At 41.0% G+C, this 18997-nt stretch overlaps 4 protein-coding genes across 4 annotated transcripts; all 4 read left to right on the top strand.

Annotated features, from left to right (window-relative positions):
• The first annotated feature begins 1210 nt into the window (after nucleotides 1–1210).
• Nucleotides 1211–2991, top strand: LOC132906273 (sericin 1-like). Its single transcript, XM_060958302.1, has 2 exons — nucleotides 1211–1334; nucleotides 1469–2991. The coding sequence occupies exons 1-2, from the start codon at nucleotides 1323–1325 to the stop codon at nucleotides 2810–2812; spliced, it is 1356 nt and encodes a 451-aa protein (XP_060814285.1). The 5' UTR covers nucleotides 1211–1322; the 3' UTR covers nucleotides 2813–2991.
• A 2525-nt stretch (nucleotides 2992–5516) lies between these two features.
• LOC132906301 (uncharacterized) lies at nucleotides 5517–7604 on the top strand. The gene is made up of 2 exons (XM_060958349.1): nucleotides 5517–5713; nucleotides 5804–7604. The coding sequence occupies exons 1-2, from the start codon at nucleotides 5702–5704 to the stop codon at nucleotides 7268–7270; spliced, it is 1479 nt and encodes a 492-aa protein (XP_060814332.1). The 5' UTR covers nucleotides 5517–5701; the 3' UTR covers nucleotides 7271–7604.
• Nucleotides 7605–10336: 2732 nt separating this feature from the next.
• LOC132906052 (uncharacterized) lies at nucleotides 10337–12907 on the top strand. Its single transcript, XM_060957893.1, has 7 exons — nucleotides 10337–10424; nucleotides 10987–11235; nucleotides 11313–11583; nucleotides 11662–11900; nucleotides 12002–12397; nucleotides 12500–12702; nucleotides 12802–12907. Exons 1-7 carry the CDS (start codon nucleotides 10422–10424, stop codon nucleotides 12884–12886), a joined length of 1446 nt encoding a protein of 481 aa, XP_060813876.1. The 5' UTR covers nucleotides 10337–10421; the 3' UTR covers nucleotides 12887–12907.
• Nucleotides 12908–14024: 1117 nt separating this feature from the next.
• Nucleotides 14025–18383, top strand: LOC132905881 (uncharacterized). Its single transcript, XM_060957602.1, has 2 exons — nucleotides 14025–14169; nucleotides 15779–18383. Exons 1-2 carry the CDS (start codon nucleotides 14149–14151, stop codon nucleotides 17987–17989), a joined length of 2232 nt encoding a protein of 743 aa, XP_060813585.1. The 5' UTR covers nucleotides 14025–14148; the 3' UTR covers nucleotides 17990–18383.
• The last annotated feature ends 614 nt before the right edge of the window (nucleotides 18384–18997 follow it).

Genomic DNA, 18997 nt, shown 5'->3' with positions numbered 1-18997 from the left:
CGTAGTTCTGATTGTTATTGAGTTTCATTCGAAAAGCCTGCAGCGAATAAAGACGGTCAGCTTCCTTCATCCCACGAGTGAAAGTAAAACGAAATCAATCGGCGTTTTCAACTGTTATAGTTTGTGGACACAGCGGATGGAAGACATTGGCCACTACTTTGTATTTTATTCGTCGCTACCGTCTTTTTGCAGTTGCCTTTTTTCAACGCCACTATCAGCTTCTCTGTCAACGATATGATTATCCCGTGCGAAAATAAGAGCAAAAGAACACCTAAACGTACGTCATTTTTTTGCCGACTATCCGCGCATTTCACTTTCCAACATCGAAATTACTTTCAGTAGCTTCCGAAGGCGGAGCGTGTTTGCTACATGAACCACACCTTCGCTGCTCCTTTCATATTGTGACACATCGCAATTGCGCCCACAAAAGGCGGAAAATTAATGTTTTCTTCGCGAAGCTTCTCCAGTGAAACAAGATATTATAAAAGATCTTGACATGTTGTATTTTATAATATGCGCCGTAGTAGCAAATCGAGTATGTCATGCTTTTATTTTTTCAGAATTATATGTATTTTTTTGCAGAATTATACGACAAATTGATACGAATAACATTTACCATACAGCGTGGTAAATTTGACAGAACTTTGTAATAGTTATATCTTCTCGACGTGAATTATCTATCAAGAAGAATTCCTAAGTTACGTAAAAATTAATTAGTGGGAAACCTGATATTTCAAACTAGCCAACAAGAATTAATTCATACCGAAGTTTTATAAATGCAGGAAAACGTAGATTCGCCGGTGTAACAGGATGCATTTGTATTGCGTTCTGATAAAGCTTCTGTTTCACTTTTAACTGGAAAATCCGAAGGAAAATTTTACGCTTACGTTCCATTACTTTCGTGTCTGTAGCTATGAATGTAATCTCAAGAAGGAAATCATTTTCTTTCTCTTTATTTATAGGAGTACATCGACTCCACCGAAAGGAAATGTCTGGTTAAGATCGTTAGAAACAATGACCGATAAATATCAATTTGAGAACTTTTACCATCCACGACATTCTCATTTGCAAATTTTACCATTTCATGATAGATTAGACTACAATCTTCTGAAACACGTTTCTGTGGAGGTGGAGGTGTACTAGTACCAGTACGGAGAGACTCACCTTCACCTAGACCTTTCTTTCACCATGCAAGAGGGGATTTGTATATAAAAGCTCTCTTCTGGGTAGCAATGGCATCAGAAACCACAATTTCGCTCACATACTCGGTTGTCACTTGACCACGAGAAGTAACACACAGAATAATCTCGCTTAGGATCAACATGAGATCATTAGTAAGTGTATCACGGTAAAATTGAGCTCAATTATTTTCTATATATTTCAAATTAACACTCGGTGGTAATTACATTTCTATTTTATTACTGCCACATAAAATTTATGAAAGATTATTTGATCGAACATTTTACAGGTGCTTTTGGTCCTCGTAGCCACAGCTATTATAAGCGTTTCCTGTCGAGAAACGAAGGGAGATAATCGACCATTGAGACCACCGCCGAAGGGCAAGCGTGGCATAGTTGAATATTCCGGAGGCTATTCGTCCGGCGGATCATCCTATAATTCTCCTCTTATAAGTTCCGGATATAGCGGCGGATCCTATTTAGGACATTCGGCAGGTATCCAAAGTTTAGGAGGTGGTTCTTTGGGACATGGTTCTTTGGGATATTCTTTGGGATCTGGAGGACTCAGCCTGGGTTCTGGACTGAGTCATGGCGCGGGTCTTCAAGGAATCAGTCTAGGAGGACACTTTGGACAATCCTCGTACGCGGGGCCGAGCCTACATTCCATCGGTGGAGGAGGAGGAGGAAGTATCAGTTTACTCAGTTCATCCTCGAAGAATGGACCAGTTACTTTTGGCATCCACGGAGGCGGTATCTCTTCAGGCAGTTCCAGTTCCAGCAGTTACTCGGCACCAGCCTACGCAACGGGAATTCATGGGCTGTCGTCGTACGGCAGTGGTGCTTCGAGCGGTATTAGCCTTCCAGCGATGTTAGGATCCGGACATTCCTCCTCGTACAGTTTGCCGGCAGCGTCGCTGAGTTCGCTGGGCAGCTCTTCGGGCCATGGTCTGTCATTCCAATCTATCGCTCCGAGTTCGTCCTACCATTCGGTGAGCGGAGGTTTAGTAATTGATTCGAGTTCGCTTGGAAAAGGATCCTCCAGTTACAGCCTCCCTGTGTCTTCCTCTCACGGAAGTTCCAGCAGCTACTCTCTCCCAACGTCCTCGGGATCTCACGGAATATCTAGCCTCTCTTCCAGTTCTGGTGGATCTGCCAGTTACTCCTTACCAATTTCTTCTGGATCATCCAGCGGTCACATAAGCCTTTCCAGTGGATCTTCCGACAGTTCCAGTTATTCTTTGCCTGTTTCTTCTGGGTCCTATGCATCTGGATCATCGCATTCTAATTACATACCATCTTCCTCCGACGTGTCATATTCATCGGGTGGAAGTTCCAGTTATTCGAGCCCCTCGTCCAGTTATTCCGGTTCCGGTTCCAGCTATTCCGGCTCAGTTTCTAGCTACTCCAGCCCTAGTTCCAGCTACTCCAGCCCTAGCGTCAGCTATTCCAGTCCTAGCTCCAGTTATTCGTCTCCTTCCACCTCGTACGGCACCCCTGTAGAGTCCCACGGTTCCTATTCGAATCTCAGTCCTAGGTACATTGCATACACCAGTTCAAAAGGCTACGATGCTTTGAATTCCGGCAGTAACAAATACGATACGATTTCGTACTCCAGTCCAAGTGGAAAGTATTAAATTATAGAATTGTCAAACGATCCCACGAGAAACGTACTCTTTAATAGATGACCAATCGTGGACCATTCTTAGATAAATCGATCGTGAATGTACGAGCGAAACGTCCAAGGGTCGTAGGATATTTTACTAATTTATACTTACGCTTTTAGCATAATTATTTTATTTAAAACGCCGCTGCGTATTTATATTTCTGTTGTTTGCTTCGAGTACCGTTGTATATGTTGCGTAACATCGATATTGTGATGTTTGTTTCATAGTTTTATACCTATTGTTTGTAATAAAACGATTCTTTTTATAACCAGTTGATTATTTCACATTCCTCTAAGCGGCGCGCTAATTTAATACTTGTCTGAAATGTTGCGCGTAATGTACATATTCGTTAATATGGCTAACGTTTTCGATTAAGAGACAAACATTTGTTAGATACTTGGCTCTGTTTTACTAAAATACTCGAACGTTCCTTTTTTTATTTTACGGACGAAAGATGTTTAAGTACAAAATGATTTTCTAAATCTTAATTAGTTCTTTTAGTGGTCGTCTTCGTTAGCGCTATTTTTCTTATCAACTGCTCATACTTAAAACTCGGGATGGAAAGATTTTTTGTTTGTTCATCTTTCACGGTGAAAGTATTGGCAGCAAGAAAGGTAGAAGAGAAGGGTCGTTATATACTATAAAGATGAGGACAAGAAACAGTGTCAAAGCGTAAAAAGAAGATCACTTTTACTCCAAGGCCAGCTCTGGCGAAATGAGCAAATTCCTTTCTAAACTTTTGTTCTTTTTGGGAAAGTACCCGACGAGGTGTATACACTGCAAGCCGGTCACTACTCGTCTGCAGACCGGTTTAATACGATGTATAAGGAAACTGTTCTTTTGCCACTGCCCTTATTTCTATGACAGTAACGGGACTTCTTAGATTACCGGTATAATATAACGATATTTTGTCCGAAGAAAGCTAAGCTTACAAAAATACTTAAGCAAAGAACCAATTGCATATCTTCCATTCGGCTTGATTAAAAGCTTCGTAGCGAAATAATTTGAGAGTTTCAGTTTAAATTAGCCGGAGAGTCTTGTAATTTTGTTTAAAGTCTAAGTTAATCCGGTACTTTTCGAACGAGAACGTGCATCGAAGGATTAAAGTAACCCAAGAGCTGTATCGAAGCAACTGGAAACGCGGCGAAGCTTGAAAACTTCGTTTACTCGTTAAGCTTTCCAAGAGAAGTACAGTTTTATATTTCTATACGAAATATCGGAGGAAAAATTCTTTGAAAATACTTGTTATCTATCTAACTTTTGTCAAATTTTTATACTTATTTACTATCCATTTTTACGCGTTCTTTTCGCGTATCGTTCCTTCCCGTATCCTTTTCTCTTCGCCTACTATCCTTTGTTGAATTTGCAGTGTAAAGCAACACCCACATAGAAGAAAGTGCAGAAATGCGACGGTGAAGTATTCTCTCGGTACCAATCTCGTACAAGCGTGACCCACTTTTCTACGATCGCACGTGCGCACGGACGAATAAACACGCATTCTCCTCGAAAATGACATCGATGAAGATGCTCGTAGAATCTTTGGGCCGGTCGAGACAAACGTAGAATCGGTGCATCGGCTAGACGATAGGAAAGTCACATTTCACTATTTCCCAACTGGTTTTGCGAGCGACATACTTGCACTTCACTCTTAGATCGGTGCCAATGACGTGCCTGGAGCGAAAACAGGGAAAACTCAGCTCTTACTCTTCTTCTTAACGATTAGAATCGCTATCGTGATTCGTGCAATTTGTTCGATGAATCTCGCGCGAAGATTATATTCATCAGTTAATCATAGAATATTAAAATATACTTTAGATATACGATATACGATTCCTTTCATTCGATTCCCCTCGCATTGGAAAGGGATACTTTCTCAAGCGATACGTATTCGACGTATCGTAGCAATTGGCTATCATTTCACCAGCGAATAGATCTACTCGAAAGATGGTCTCTCTCTATTTATCACCGCGAGTTACACCAATCGCGTGGTTATCGAAGGCGTGGTGCTCGTAGCGAAGATTCGTACGAGATCGATGCAACGAACGAACATGGTGCCGGTGAAAGTAAAGTTAGTCGAACAGATGGACACGAGTGGACCGCCCGCGAATTGATTCGAAAAAAAACATCCGCCTTAAGAAGCGTTTGCACGACCGGAACTGAAAAGATTCTTCCGAGAGCATCGTGAAACGTTTTACTTCCGCGATCACACCACGATCTTCCGAACAAATTACTCTCCTACCTTTTTTCAACTTCTCGAACGAAAGAGATCGATCCGATTGTGTTTAGAGGATCGCGTGCTAAGCAAGACACTCTCCGTTTCTCTGCTACTCGCTATTTGCTGCCACCACGAGAACATCGTAGCGATAATTATTTACCGTCCGTTTAAACTCTGAACGGGCTTATCTTGTCCGCCGTGAACGAGAGCTTTCACGCTTCGCCTCGGTCGGTCGTTGTCTTTATTTCCTTCGTGACAAGATGGATTTATCCCACCCGCTTCACCTTAGACCAGTTTACCGTAGCATACCTTACACCGGTAACGAGACCGGGAGGTGTTTTACTAGCCGGTCTCGTTGAACCGGGCGTGCACCGGCTACGCTCGGATCTACATATAAGAACGGAGAAACGTTAAACTAGTTTTCACGATTTTTCAGCCGGCCGAGTATAAAGGAGAAATTCAATGTCGACCGATACGTCATTAGACATCGCGCCGGCGTGCCGATTCCATCTGTTCGATCCCAAGTATCCCGGTCGGACGGCAGTGAACGGTGAACGTGACAAGCGAATGAGATAACGCGGAGAAACTAACACATCGATCGAATCCTGTTAATCATCGACAGGCGATAGCGACGGTTCATCGATATGGACTTGTTGGTCAGTATAAATTTTCCTTTATTTTTAATTGATAAGCGTGTGATCGAACGTGTATCGAACCGATAACTTGATTTATACTTTGAATTTCAGCTATTGTTTTTACTATCGTCGACGATTACGTCGACTTACGTTCAAGGATACGAGAAGAACAACGATCCAAATGACGAGCCCTTTTTACCGATATATCCGGTTTATCCCTACAGTCCTAAATTAATTAAAAGAGGAATCGAGAAAGACACCGTTACGCAGCCATCTCCGGAATTGTACGCGCCCAAAGTCGATGCCAAGGACTCCTATAGCGTCAGCTTCAGCGCTAATCACCCTCGAGATCCTTACAATTCTAATTACAACCCATATACCAAGATTCCTTCGTCATCTACTTACGCATACTACGGTTCCGTTCCATATTCATACCCGACAAGTCCTTACAACACATACAATTCCTACTCGTCCCCGTACACGGTACCTGCGTCCTCTTATTCGACAATGCCTTACTCGTCCGCCTATCCTAATTATTATTACCAATCTCCCTATTATTATGCCGATTACTATAACCGGCCATTATTTCCGCCGCCACCATTACCACCACCTGCTATCGATTACTCTGGTGAGAAGTATTCCGACATGGAATCTAACGGCAGAAATAAAGACAAGAAACTCGGCGGTGATAACAACTACAGGAGCAACGACGCTCAATTCGTCGATGGAGCCAACTACATTTCTGCAAATTCGAAGGATCTCGATAGTCAATCAAGCACGCAGAAAACGAGCAGTTTCCAGAATCAGTTGGAACAAACGAACAGCATCCTGATTAAAAATATTCCAATTCCATTACCGAAAACGACCTACAGAGTAATCAGCGTTGCGGGACAACCGGTAGGTCCTGATTATCCTTTGCCAGCATCTTACGTGAATGCTCAGCAAATGGAAGAGCTTATGAATCATCACGATTTGGTCAAGCTATTGGCTCAAAATTTGCAACACGTTCCCGAATATCCTGCACGTGAATCGACCAAAAATAGCGTGATCATCACGAACGACGATCAAGACGTGAACCAAAACGAACGAAGCAAAAATACGCGTTACGTTCCCGTTTCGAATATAATCGCCAAGACTGGTTTAACTTACGTCGTAAATCCTACGGTTCTTAGGAAATTGAACGTTGGAGGAACAACTGCTCAAATCGTACAGGCAGGGAAATCTCAATTGAAAAACGTAAAGTATTCGTCCTTAGCCCCAGATGTGTATTCAGGGATCGAGAAGCCCGAAGAAGATCAAACCGAGTCGAACGAGTACGAGAAGTACGAAAATTACGAGAACTCGTCCTCTCAAGATATCCAAGACGATTACGCGTCTGATAAACAGCAGCAGAATTACGATATAAATCCGGTCCAGTCTTATCAGAATCAAAATTATGTCACGAGGCAAACGCCTCGTGGGTACAATTACCAGTATACCAGCTATAACCCATCGCAAACGACCTCTCAGCGGCAATCGCAGCAGTACCAGAATAATTTGGACAATGCAAATTTCGGCGCTAAAACGAAAAAGGCGTAAATTTCCGGAGATTAAGAAGGTGAAAGGGTAATGGAAGAAGTTCCGTTAGTATGGTGTTATAATTTGTTGTTTCAGAGTTTTATTTTTATATCAGTAGTCGAATAAGATTAGCGTCGATACGATATTTATAATTTAATTAAGCGTTCTTCTCTCACTTTTACAACGATTGCCATCAGTGTGTTTTCAATATAAGGGTTAATTTAAAAAAAGAATCTTGCGCTTTTCTGACAGATCGCACAAAGTGCCGTACCTCATAGCATATTCTATAACGCAATATACTATCTTCACGTTACAACGTACCACTTTTGTTCGACTTCTTTACTTCGAAGGAATTCCGATGTCACGATCTTTCTCACCTATGACATATCTCAATGATATTTATTAGACTTTTACGTCCTACGCTTATGCAAATTCTGTACCCATTTTGTCATTGTTAGTAATAAAATATTGTTGTTGTTCCACGCGTTACTTTCGTTCTTCCTTCTTTATATTCACATCGTGCGCGTCTCATTTGCCAAATCTCGTAAGCGGTACGATCATTTTACGAAATACCAACTTGTTCGAGAGTCCTTTCTATTTAAATATCAACTAGATGATATTCTGGATGAAAATCCTGCGCTCGTGTCGAGTGACGTATCGTAAACGCGGGTCAATGTACGATAGGTGAACGTATTTTAATCCGATCGGGAGTTTTCGACCTTTTGGGGATGTACGCGGGAAGGCAAATGAAAGGAAACGATGCGGATCTCGGCAGCATCCGGTCGATCGTTTGGGCGCGGTAATGGAAAGGGGAAGTGAGATTGCGATTCAGCGGAATCACCCGAACCGTACATCGTGGCAGGTGAGAGAGAGTGGCGAGTTCCAGTGTTTTGTTTTATTTCTCACATTCCCAGCGAGTATGTCGGTGGTCGAAAATAAAATCGAACGTGCCGAGCCTCTTACTTTCTCGTGGCTGGGTTTGATCTCGATCCCTTATATACACGGTGACCTGAAAGCCCGATGGCATCACTTTTTTGACAGCATTTCCATTGGTTCGTGTTTACAATATTTCACTTTATTTTAGTTTATCTTAATTTGCGAAACTTTGATCATACGCGGTCTTTCAATTACGTTCCCTTTGAAGGCAATCATTTCGGATTCTGTTTGAAAAATCCTACAGCTCTTTGACATCATAATTTCTCGCTCGAATCTAAACATCTTCAATTTTAAGTCTGCATAAAATTGAATTTCTCTCTCGCTGGTGCGTGTAATAAATTTCCTTCTTTAAGGCAATAAATGCGATAACTTTGACATAATGTAAATCACAGTGATCAAAAGAGTTTCATATTATGTTTTGTGTAGGAGGTCAGGTATAAAATTTCTATTAATTTTACAATCGTCTATGGAGTCGTAGTCGAGAAAGTGACCCGCCCGAAAGAACGAGTGTCCTCTCTCCCTTTCATAGTATCCGTTGTCTCGTGACAAGATCATGATCCTGAAACCGTCAAGCTGCAATCGTTACCGCAGTATGGTCGAGAAAGTTCCTCGGCTTAATTGAAGATAATTCGACCGAAGGTACAAGCGAGCCGGTCATCGTTTATTAGATCATTCTCCCTGCTTCCACACCCAGAATGCGGATAGAAAGTGTTTTTTTTCCTGGTTTGACGAGCGTGTGTACTCGTACTTGTACTCATAGCCCGAGGAAAGGGTTCGCGGAAATGCGAACATCGCTGGCGAAACGCGCTACACACGGACAAGGAGCGACGAAGAAAATGATGGATTCTACAAGATCTCCTTTCCTTCCGTTAATTTCAAACAAATTTTTCGAAGGCCGTTGAGAGTGAAAAGTAATCTGACTCTTTTTCTTCCAAGTTTCTTTCGCGCGTAGATATATTTCGCCTCGTCTTCCTGTAAATTTCACTCATACGCGAGAAAGATTTTCCCGGACGTTAAAAGCGTCGTTGTCATTTTCATTTTATTCTGTGCTAATAAATCGCGTCAATTTTATGCTTTAAGCATGGCGAATGTCCCATTGAAATTCTCTTCTTGAAATAACGCACGAGACAATGGTTTCAGGCTCGGTCACCATTAAATTTGACGATCATTAAGTCTCTCTCTGAATATATTGAGCACACCCTTCAATTGTTCCAGTCAAGTATTCATAGCGACTTTATTTCGTGTATTTTTAATCATCGCGAAAATTGTAGGAGACTATACTTAGATACTTTTATTCGTAAATTCTCCAGCATTGTATCAACTTCCGCCCATAGACTACTTATTTATGTACATACGGAATATACGTATTTGTAAAACAGATTCAAATTGATCGCATTATATTTCCAGTGTTATATTACAGAAGCTGTCAAATGCAAGCTAAGTGCACACAGACCGATATGCCGATTAACCGATAAATTAATTGTTAAATCTTTGTATTGGGAAACACGAAACGATTTACAAGCAGATTACTTTCTATTGTACCACGTTTGGCGCACATCTTACATTGACAATGCATTTGGCACGAATTGGTCCGGATGGAAATTAGAAAGATCTATTTAATGATCGGCTTCCGATCCCCACGGAGTATATCCTTGTTTCTATTCACTTTTCACGATACGTTCTCACAGCTAAACGTCTACTAAACTGCTTCTTTTTCTTGAATTAAACGCGGCTAATTATCGTGGTTGGTATATCGTGGGAAATACATAGCGTCCGACAAGAAGCTAGAAATTAGAAAACTAATATCTCTCAGGACAGATACTTGATGTGTACTGGTTTTTTAATCGTGCGAAGTGTATTACCAAGTTGTATTAGCATATTATCGTACAGCCTGCCATTAGCGATACTATATATATAGCGATCGTATTATATATGATCAAGTTTTGGGATGCTGCTTTTTCCTCGTGCACGTAACATCGCACGTTCTATGACTTTTAATAACGAAAGGGATGTTCCGTCCCTTCACTTGTATCTGAGTGAAGCAGGTATTCCTATCACGTGGTCCAGGAGGGCCACTAAAGACGCTATGATACACGAGTGAAATGTGCCCCGTCAAGATATACATACATACTGCTGGTAGGGGTAAAGGCTATATAAGAGAAGGTGAATCTACATTGGTTTTGTAGTAGAGCTAGAATCTTCGGGTCGCGGTCATACTTTCTGAAATTAAAGCAACATGGTAAGTGTTCTCTTCTAGTCGTCTCATAATATCTTAATTATCAGTGGCCTCTTGTTTTGGACTATTAGTACGCTTTACGTTGGAAGTCTTATCTTCGTACGCGGAAATAAAATTCCTTAATATACCGATTAATTATGAAAAGAGAAAATGTCGGCTGCGCCACTTTGATAGTACCTGCATCGCAATTAATACGAGAACCATAAACTTTTACTTTTGTATCGACGATGCGATGCACTCGCTTACGGGAGAAGCCCTCCCCCGGAGAGATTGCAACCAGGTGCAGTGTATAAAAGAGTGCTCCATACCGGATATTTGACCCAGAACTTCGTGATCAGTGAAAGTATATCCCGATGGAAGTTCATTTCTTACCAGCAATCGCAATGGTTAAGAAGCAAATATATGACCAAACATAAATAATGGCTATCGTTTGTTGCAATCTACGCTATCGCGTATAATTGTATCGCATTTTAAATTCGATTTACTTTATTTTAGTAATATTATATTCGAATAGAAACGATTTCCAGTTTCTTAGTCACACGATACTTTGCTATTTATTTTGCAGAAATTTTATTTGATGCTGGGCTTGCTGTGCATCGGCGCGAATGGAGAAAAGAAGATCAACTTGGAGGACATAGAAAGGGATAATTTAAGAGTGGAAGGTATATCGAAATCCGGTATTACACGGACGGAGCAATCAAAATTTCTTACAAAGCCAGAATTTAACCAACAACACTACCGAGTACCGAATCAGTATCGTGGACCACCGACTAGTTCATCGGTTACTTACGTAACCCCCCCTCCAGCGCAAAATGTAAAACAAACGTTATAAATGTCACGAATCATGTCAAATTATACAATCGTTGATTAACCCAATTCATGTTTATTTAGTTCCAGCCGGAAACGTACGTTCACCCTAACAAGTACGCGGCGAAAGAACAAGTTTACCAGCAGCAAAACAACGTCTCGCCGCAACAAATATTACCACAGCGATATTACAACGAATACCAACAGCAGCCGTCATTGCCCCCAAAAGGAATCACGTCAAATGCCTATGAGTCGGAAGAATTGACTTACCAACCGGAAGTGAATATTGGCAATCAATTGCAGGCTGTACAACAAAAAACAGTTTCGGCGAACTTTGCGAGAAATGTGAATAAAGGTCTCGACGATGTGAAACACGAACGCAACATGTAAGGTCGGCCCGACCTTAATTTAATCTTTAATTAATTTTTTACAGAACCGGTATACATCGACATCCCCACGATGCATCTTCTGACTTATTACCCGAATTTAGACGTAAGTTCTGGTAAAAGCGGATTATTGGTACCGCGATTAACCACAGCAGCGACCAATCATATATCTATCCCTCTCTATACGTCAACGCTAAATCAAAAGCCAATAGTAGCGGCGAAGCAAACTTACCAAATACAGTACGCACCAAAATACAGTAGCGCACCTGCTGCTTCTTCGACCAAGGTTAATATCTGGAGAAATAATGATTAGAAAGTAGACCTTTGTAGTATTCGTGGAATTTTGGAAACGATGCTAGAACTAAATAGAAACTTTCATCGTTTCAGGTTACGAAGGGTGCGGTTTATACAACTCCCGTTAACTCAAAGAAATTCTCTAACTCTGCGTTATTCAGCGTGCCAACTTACGCACCATCGGATCAAACGTATGCCCAAGGAAGACAACTTTTATACACACAAGCGTACATTGCTCCTTCCCAGCCACAGTACGTTTCCCAGCTGGTGTACACTCAACCAGCAACGGTTTATATGCATGCCACGCCAGTTTACAGTGACGTTTACGCTCGTCCACCTAGCTACGATCAAGATAATTCTTTGCAAAGCAGCGTGAAATACACCGCGCCGCTCGAAGAGTTGCATTCCGCGGCATCAATTGCTGATGAGCTGCCGAATCAAGGTCTGGGGCAGCAAAACAGTCAGAGCGTGACTCAGAATTACGTCAAGGTTCGTAGCGATGCAAGCAAGTAAATGGAATTTGTAATAGGAAGGCAACGAAATTCCTTTTGATTAAAACATTTTGCCGTATAAGTATACTTTTCGTAACAGGATCCGGAAGAACCAAATACCGATCTAGTACCACCTCAAATACCACCGCAGGATTTCAAATCCAGTGCCACGTCCTTGACGCCCGTTTCGTCACACGACGAAGAACCTGTTCCAGAACAAAATTACGTGGGTTCGTCCGAGCCTAGATCATTGTTAGACTCGTACGTTCCAAGCAACGTGATCGCAGCCCAAGATTCTTCCAAGTACGAAATTATTATTTGCAACGAGCTATATGTGTGCATAAAACTTGCCTAGTCTGTCAATTCCCTAGATACGTTTGCTAAGATAAATATTCGTTACAGATATCAAGAGAGGCCGATAAAGCTGGAAAGGGGCTTTCTTCCATCGAAAGAAAATTTCTTATACAAGAAACGAAAGATCGACTAATTCATTAAGCGTTTTCTTTATCTGATAATTGACGATCGTCGAGTATGATGGTCAGTAGATACTGTTAATAGAAGCTTCGACGTTCATTGCAGTTGAGAAGCGAGTGAAGATATACCGCCGACAATAAAAGGCGTCGCATCTAGTCTTTTATCGAAGATTCTTCAATCACAAGCGTAAACGTCGTACTTATGTTTAATTTTGTTAGACTTTCGTTTTTTTTTTCTATATACCTGTGGGTATTTTACGCAATTTTTTAATAAACTCTTATTAAAAGGAACGTTGTCCTACATTTTACCATCTTTGTTCTATATTAGGTGAAATTTTTACATCCGATGAAACAGTGTTCAGTAATTGAAAGTTTTAATGGAATTAGCATATTTTTTGGCTACCTATTGTAAATTGAGCATTTTGTAAATTGTAAAAGATAGAAAATATCTGAAACCTCTAATATTTCATTTTCATTGAAGTTGAATAATTTATTGGCCCATTTCTCCGATTATGACGTTAGTGTAACTATGATAAAAGCATCGCCATCACATTACGTATTCGAATAGAGAGCTGTTGACACAAGGCAGAGGCACAGCCACTTGGCTATTTACGCGGATGCCGGCGCCGTATGCCAAAATGAGAAAGCGGATCCTGGGGAAAGAACCAATGGTGCAGGCTTTTGATATTATTTGCCAGAAATTTCAGCTCGGCAAACGTCTTAACTTTTTTTTTTTTTATTAACACGCTGTATACTAACTAAGAAAAATATGACAACGGTATAAATATTACGTAGCAATAAAAATTTGCTTTACAGTTATTTCATTTTTAATCAACGGTTAGCAAATGACGCAGCATTAAGAATTTGCGTAATTGTAATAATTTATCGAGTTTCGGCTAATCCTTTTGCACGTCTTAATTAGCGATGAAAAAGTACGTGTCGTCTTGGACGATAATTAATTGTCGCTTTAATCTCGTTGTCGCGATCATAACTACGAATATGTATATCGTGACATTAGCTTTCTTCGTGTCGAAATATTAACCAAGGATGAGCACACTGCCATACTGGTGTCGCTACGCTACTGGCAGATGTCTTTCCATACGTATCGAATAAAGAATGTCAGTGTGTTACAGCGGTGAAACTATAATCGTGGTGTCCCTCTCGCGGTTCAAGCGAAGGCATATAAGGTGGGATGTAGCCGCCACTGCTTCATCAGTTCCAAATACACGCGAGAAGACCAAGAGTCAAGCGTACAGGTTTAAGGTCGACCGTCATCATGAAGATTCTCGTGATACACGTAAGTACGCCGATTTCTCGCTTTAGTTTTGACATTTTCTTAAACGTTTCATTTTTATATTTCGGAAATTTAACGCGTCCTACCTGCCAGCTGATCGATTCGACGTTTAACGTCTCTATACGTAGTTATTATAAAACGGCAAAGTGGATAAATTAAGTGACCGATGCAAATATGTGAACATTTATCGTAGAAAATCCTTTTAGCTATATTACGTGTATGTTATACAGGATTCTTTAAATTATTTAGAAGTTATAGTGTTTCGTTATAACGACAACGAAATTTCAAAATGATTTATATTATGCGCATAATGTTCGTTTCATGCTTAAAAGATACAAATTGTGGAGCGAAGAGGCAAGACAAACGAATAATAGTTTTACGTGCACGGAATATGACTTTTACCTTATCTCGTTCATGAAGGATCACCCTTATTAGTTTTTCGGAACGCTCGGAATGATAATACGAATGACGTTATTTATATGCGTTCCGACGTACGTTTCTTCGCTTATCTCGTCTTATTTCGTACAAGAATCTACTAACTTATAGAGCACATCGATATAACTGACTGCTAGCTACACCGATCTATTTAATATCATCTGTGTCGACGATATCGACTCAAAATAATTCATCGTTTCGTTCATAGAATTAAATTCTTTCTGTCGACGAGATTCTTCTGAATCGGTCATTATGGAGAAAGTGTTTCTTATTTTCTTCCATCTACGGTCGCGCAGGTCCGGTAAAGTAACCGTGGCAGATGCTCTTGAGCAAGTCAGTGAAAGTCCTTGAAGGTACCCCAGGAACGGTGGCTCTCGGCTGTCATAAAATCTATTCGGGTTGTTCGTTATTAGGTAACGGTTGATTTTCTACCTGGTCGAAAGATATACCTTGGTGAAAATGGCGCGACGCTCCATTTACCGAATAATCATTCTCTGTTACGAAACGCAGTAGCGTTCAGCCAGTAGGTTGAGCGATTTCAAAATTAAATAATTTCTATGGTAATCGGTCTGAGTGCAAAAGAGTATAACGCGATAATGTCTATGCCTTTCGAGTAACTTTCTTACCTGTCACTTGGAGATTATTAATGGCGTCTCTTAGAGAAAATTAAGATTCACAACAGCACGCTTAGATACAGATCCAGCTTGTTTACGACTGTTTTAAAACGATCTTTCGAGTTTGCGATATTTTTATTTTGAAATACAGAGTAAAACTTTAATTCGAAATACAGGAATATCAGCGGAGGTATACAGTTACCGAAGAAAGCGGTGAAAATCAGAAGTGCGCGCCGTACGAAACTCGTTCTCTTTACTTGCCAACCGGATACTTGGCCTTAACTGTGACCTTGTAAAAATTCGCACTTTTTCCTGTTAAAATTGACCTCGTAATACTTATCGCGCAAAAAAATGCGTCGATTTCCCTTTGTTAATTATAAGTTTGTTTGATAAACGTTCGTCCATGTTAAGAATAAAAACGTATGACATTCTACGATGATGCTAAAGGAAGGGAAGTGAAAGTAAAATTATCATTACTGGAGTATCGAGCTGTAAGATCGATAATTACCTTCTCGTTATTGTACACGTCCGTTCATACTTCATACGCTTTTCGTCGCTTTCAGATTCCTATGGTTCTTCTCATAATTGGTTTCTGCTCGTCGAACGTCGCTGGGAAGTCTCTACCTTCCGAAGCGGATGACGATCCAGAATACGGGTCTACCATTAGCTCCCCTCTAGACGATATCGACGATGCCATTTCGACATCTGATTCAAAGGATGAAGAGGATCGGTCGGATGACTTACCGATTTTACCACCAATAATACTACTAGATTTCGGCAACGATACAGAGGATGAAAATATGACTTCCGAGGAGAAATCGAAGCGTACGGTGAACAGCGGTCTCGGTTACGGTCTCAACATGAACACCATTCAAATGAGAAGATACAACTACTACTTTCCAGCCGGAAAATCAGGGACCACGGTGAGCATCGAGGAATCGATCAGCCCTTTTCTACCAAAGACGATAATCGAAAGGGTACAGCCAAGCAATCAAAAAGGGCATTTTGGTACGCAACAGAACTCTTTCGCCACATCATTCTCCGAGATTAATAGCCAGGGTCAAGCGAATCTCCGATATTTGAATTTTCATCGGTCCACGAAACCTGAGTCCGTGTTCGGATTACGAACGAAGCCGCAAAAAGCCGCAACAAGTTCTAGTTCCGAATCGTATCGAAACTTCTTTACAACATCGAAACCTCCAGTCAGCTCATTCGCAATTCAAAATCCGGGATACAGGAATAATAATTTGCCAACTACGACACAATCACCTTCGCCTGTTAGCGTCACGGAGACACTCAAACATGTAACTTCTGGTGTTGCGAACTTTGCGAGTTCACAGAGCGATTCGTTCAACTATGTTACCGCAGGTCCTTTCTCTCATAACGGGAACGCGCAAACTTACACAAGCCAGAAACAGAATATTCGATCCAATATCAATTCCCATAGCTTCGGTTCCGTTTCTCAAAATATCGACTCCTCTACGATCGCTCCGCTGAACTACGATCCTCATTTTCCAAGAGCTGGTTTGCCACACTCAAACAGTCCCAAGTACACCGTGGAAAATGGAATCCGCTACGAGAACAAAGTATTTTGGAAATATCCGGACGGTAGGGTCTCCGACGTTCCGCCTTCTACTTACGTTGAATATTCGCATCCGTTGGCGCAGCCACCCACAAAAACCCAGGAGCCTTATTCGATTTATGAAAATAGCTCTACGGAAAATAATATTTTATCGCAGGGCCCGGTGCAATTTCCTACGATATCCGAGCAAACCGGACGAGAGCCAAATCCATTCGTTTCTGCGGAATCCTTGTCGGCGAGTTTGCCACTGCAACAAGTGTATCGACTCGGCTATCAGAATTTAGTGAGCCAGAGGCAAAATGTAAACCTGGCGCAACAGCGTCAACCCAACGGCAACCTAGCAGCCTCCTATTCTTTTCCCCCCGTTTCGTCAACTTCACCGGAGAATACGAAGCCTAGCTTGATCAAACACAATTTCAATCATAGTTCACGTAATCAGCAAACGTTGTCAAGATACATGGTGAATAGCCCGAATCCGGAATATACCACGGAACCGACTACTAACCGCACCACACCTGTCAATTCTTTCTTCAGTTCGTCCACCGTACACTCTTCTCAAACTACACCCAAGTACAATCCGAAAATACAAAACTATCTGGATACGATACTTGCAGAAAATAGGGAATCGCAGAAGCAAAGTTTCAGCAACAACGATTTAAACGATTATTCCAATCTACAGTATTCGGACTTATTGAACTATAATCCGTCCATCTCTGAATATATTAGAAATCCTTCGTCTATTTTGAACGTTCGTCCGACTTTCGTGCAAGCTGGAAACTCTTTGATACCGGTCATTATACTCAGAGTCGATGGTACCTCTCCTATTCAGACTAAAGACACGCAGAACATCAATCTGAAGGCTCTGCTTCAACAATACTTGCTTCAGTATGCTAAGAGCATCCAACAATTGGCACAGCCGTCGACGTACAATCTCGGGTCGGAATCCTTTCCCAAACATTCGACGATTGGGACTAATAAGAGCCCCGTTCTAGATCTGATTCGGTTGACGCAAGACGATGCACGATCACCGACTTACAGTTCAAGTTCGTACGTTGGGAAATCGAGTTACGAAACTAGCAATTTAGATGATTCGAACAATCGTTACGTTCAAGGGTTGAGCGGTCGGCAGAAAACTAAAAGCGTTCAAATTTTAGAGGATCCAAGATATACCAACTACAAGGTCGACAATTAACGACCCATAGAGAAAGGAAAGAGGGCGAGCGAAAGCGACGTGTCTGGCACATCTACTATTATTTTGTAAGACGCTTTGTGCCATTGAACTTGAAGGGAATACGATTTGTTAAAGACAGTGATTCGGTAGTATTTAATACGGGATTGTGCAATAAAGTTTGGCGACCTACTGTACCTACTGCGGTTGCTGCTTCTTCGAGAGTTGCGGAGTAATTTCTGAACGTTTTAAATTTTCGAAGAATTAGTCGTGCTCAAAGTGGATCAACGCTTTGAAATTTAACATATGATTAACCAAATTTTTTACTTCAAGAAGGTACCTTATAAACTTAGTTCTTAAGGATCTGGTATAAAGCGTACATTTACGCTTCTGTATACATATCTATCTAATTAAATAAAATTCGTACTTAAGCAAACGAGTCTTTCATTTCCTCTAAATTTAGTTTAATGAGATCATTAGCGATATTTATCGCACTGCACGATGTTATTTCCACGCGCTGCTTAAACACAATCTTTTTAATTTTCGTTACTTTCGATTCCCCTTCTACCATGCCCAGTCTCCACACGAAATGTTTTCGATAATTCCCCTTATCAATCTGATCGATCTGATTAATGACATTTAGCATTATTATCTATTTAACGTAAACTCTAGAACTAATTAACGTAGAAAATTCAAGAAAAGTAAAATCCCGCGGGAAATTTCTAATGTTCTTTCTTCGTTTCATGATTCACCTAGTGAAAGATGCGAATTTAGCATACATTTGTACATATATGCAAAACATCGCCGATACCCGAGAAGCTTAGAACGCATTCTTCGCAACGTTGACGCCGACATCAACATCGAAGTTGCTTCGAAGTATAGATCAAATCTAAATTGTGCGCAGCATCAGCAGAATTTTCCTCGGCTGCCCCTCCTCCCGTCCAAAAGAAAAAAAAATAGCCAAAGAAGAAAGGACAAATGTACGTGAAACGGTTGGTAGAGGAAGGTAATTAGCATTAATTATTTGTTAAG

The sequence above is a fragment of the Bombus pascuorum genome, chromosome 4 (genome assembly GCF_905332965.1).
Source record: "Bombus pascuorum chromosome 4, iyBomPasc1.1, whole genome shotgun sequence".
In the NCBI taxonomy this organism is placed as follows: domain Eukaryota; kingdom Metazoa; phylum Arthropoda; class Insecta; order Hymenoptera; family Apidae; genus Bombus; species Bombus pascuorum.
The sequence above is the reverse complement of the archived record's forward strand: the minus strand, read 5'-3'. Positions and strand labels throughout refer to the sequence as shown.

Excerpts from the sequence above, each read along its gene's own strand:
- LOC132906052 (XM_060957893.1), top strand. Across the intron at positions 11,584-11,661 it reads TGCGAGAAATGTGAATAAAG|AACCGGTATACATCGACATC; the intron begins GTCTCGACGATG and ends AATTTTTTACAG. Across the intron at positions 11,901-12,001 it reads CTGCTGCTTCTTCGACCAAG|GTTACGAAGGGTGCGGTTTA; the intron begins GTTAATATCTGG and ends TCATCGTTTCAG.
- LOC132905881 (XM_060957602.1), top strand. The coding sequence starts at position 14,149 with ATGAAGATTCTCGTGATACAC. Across the intron at positions 14,170-15,778 it reads TGAAGATTCTCGTGATACAC|ATTCCTATGGTTCTTCTCAT; the intron begins GTAAGTACGCCG and ends CGTCGCTTTCAG.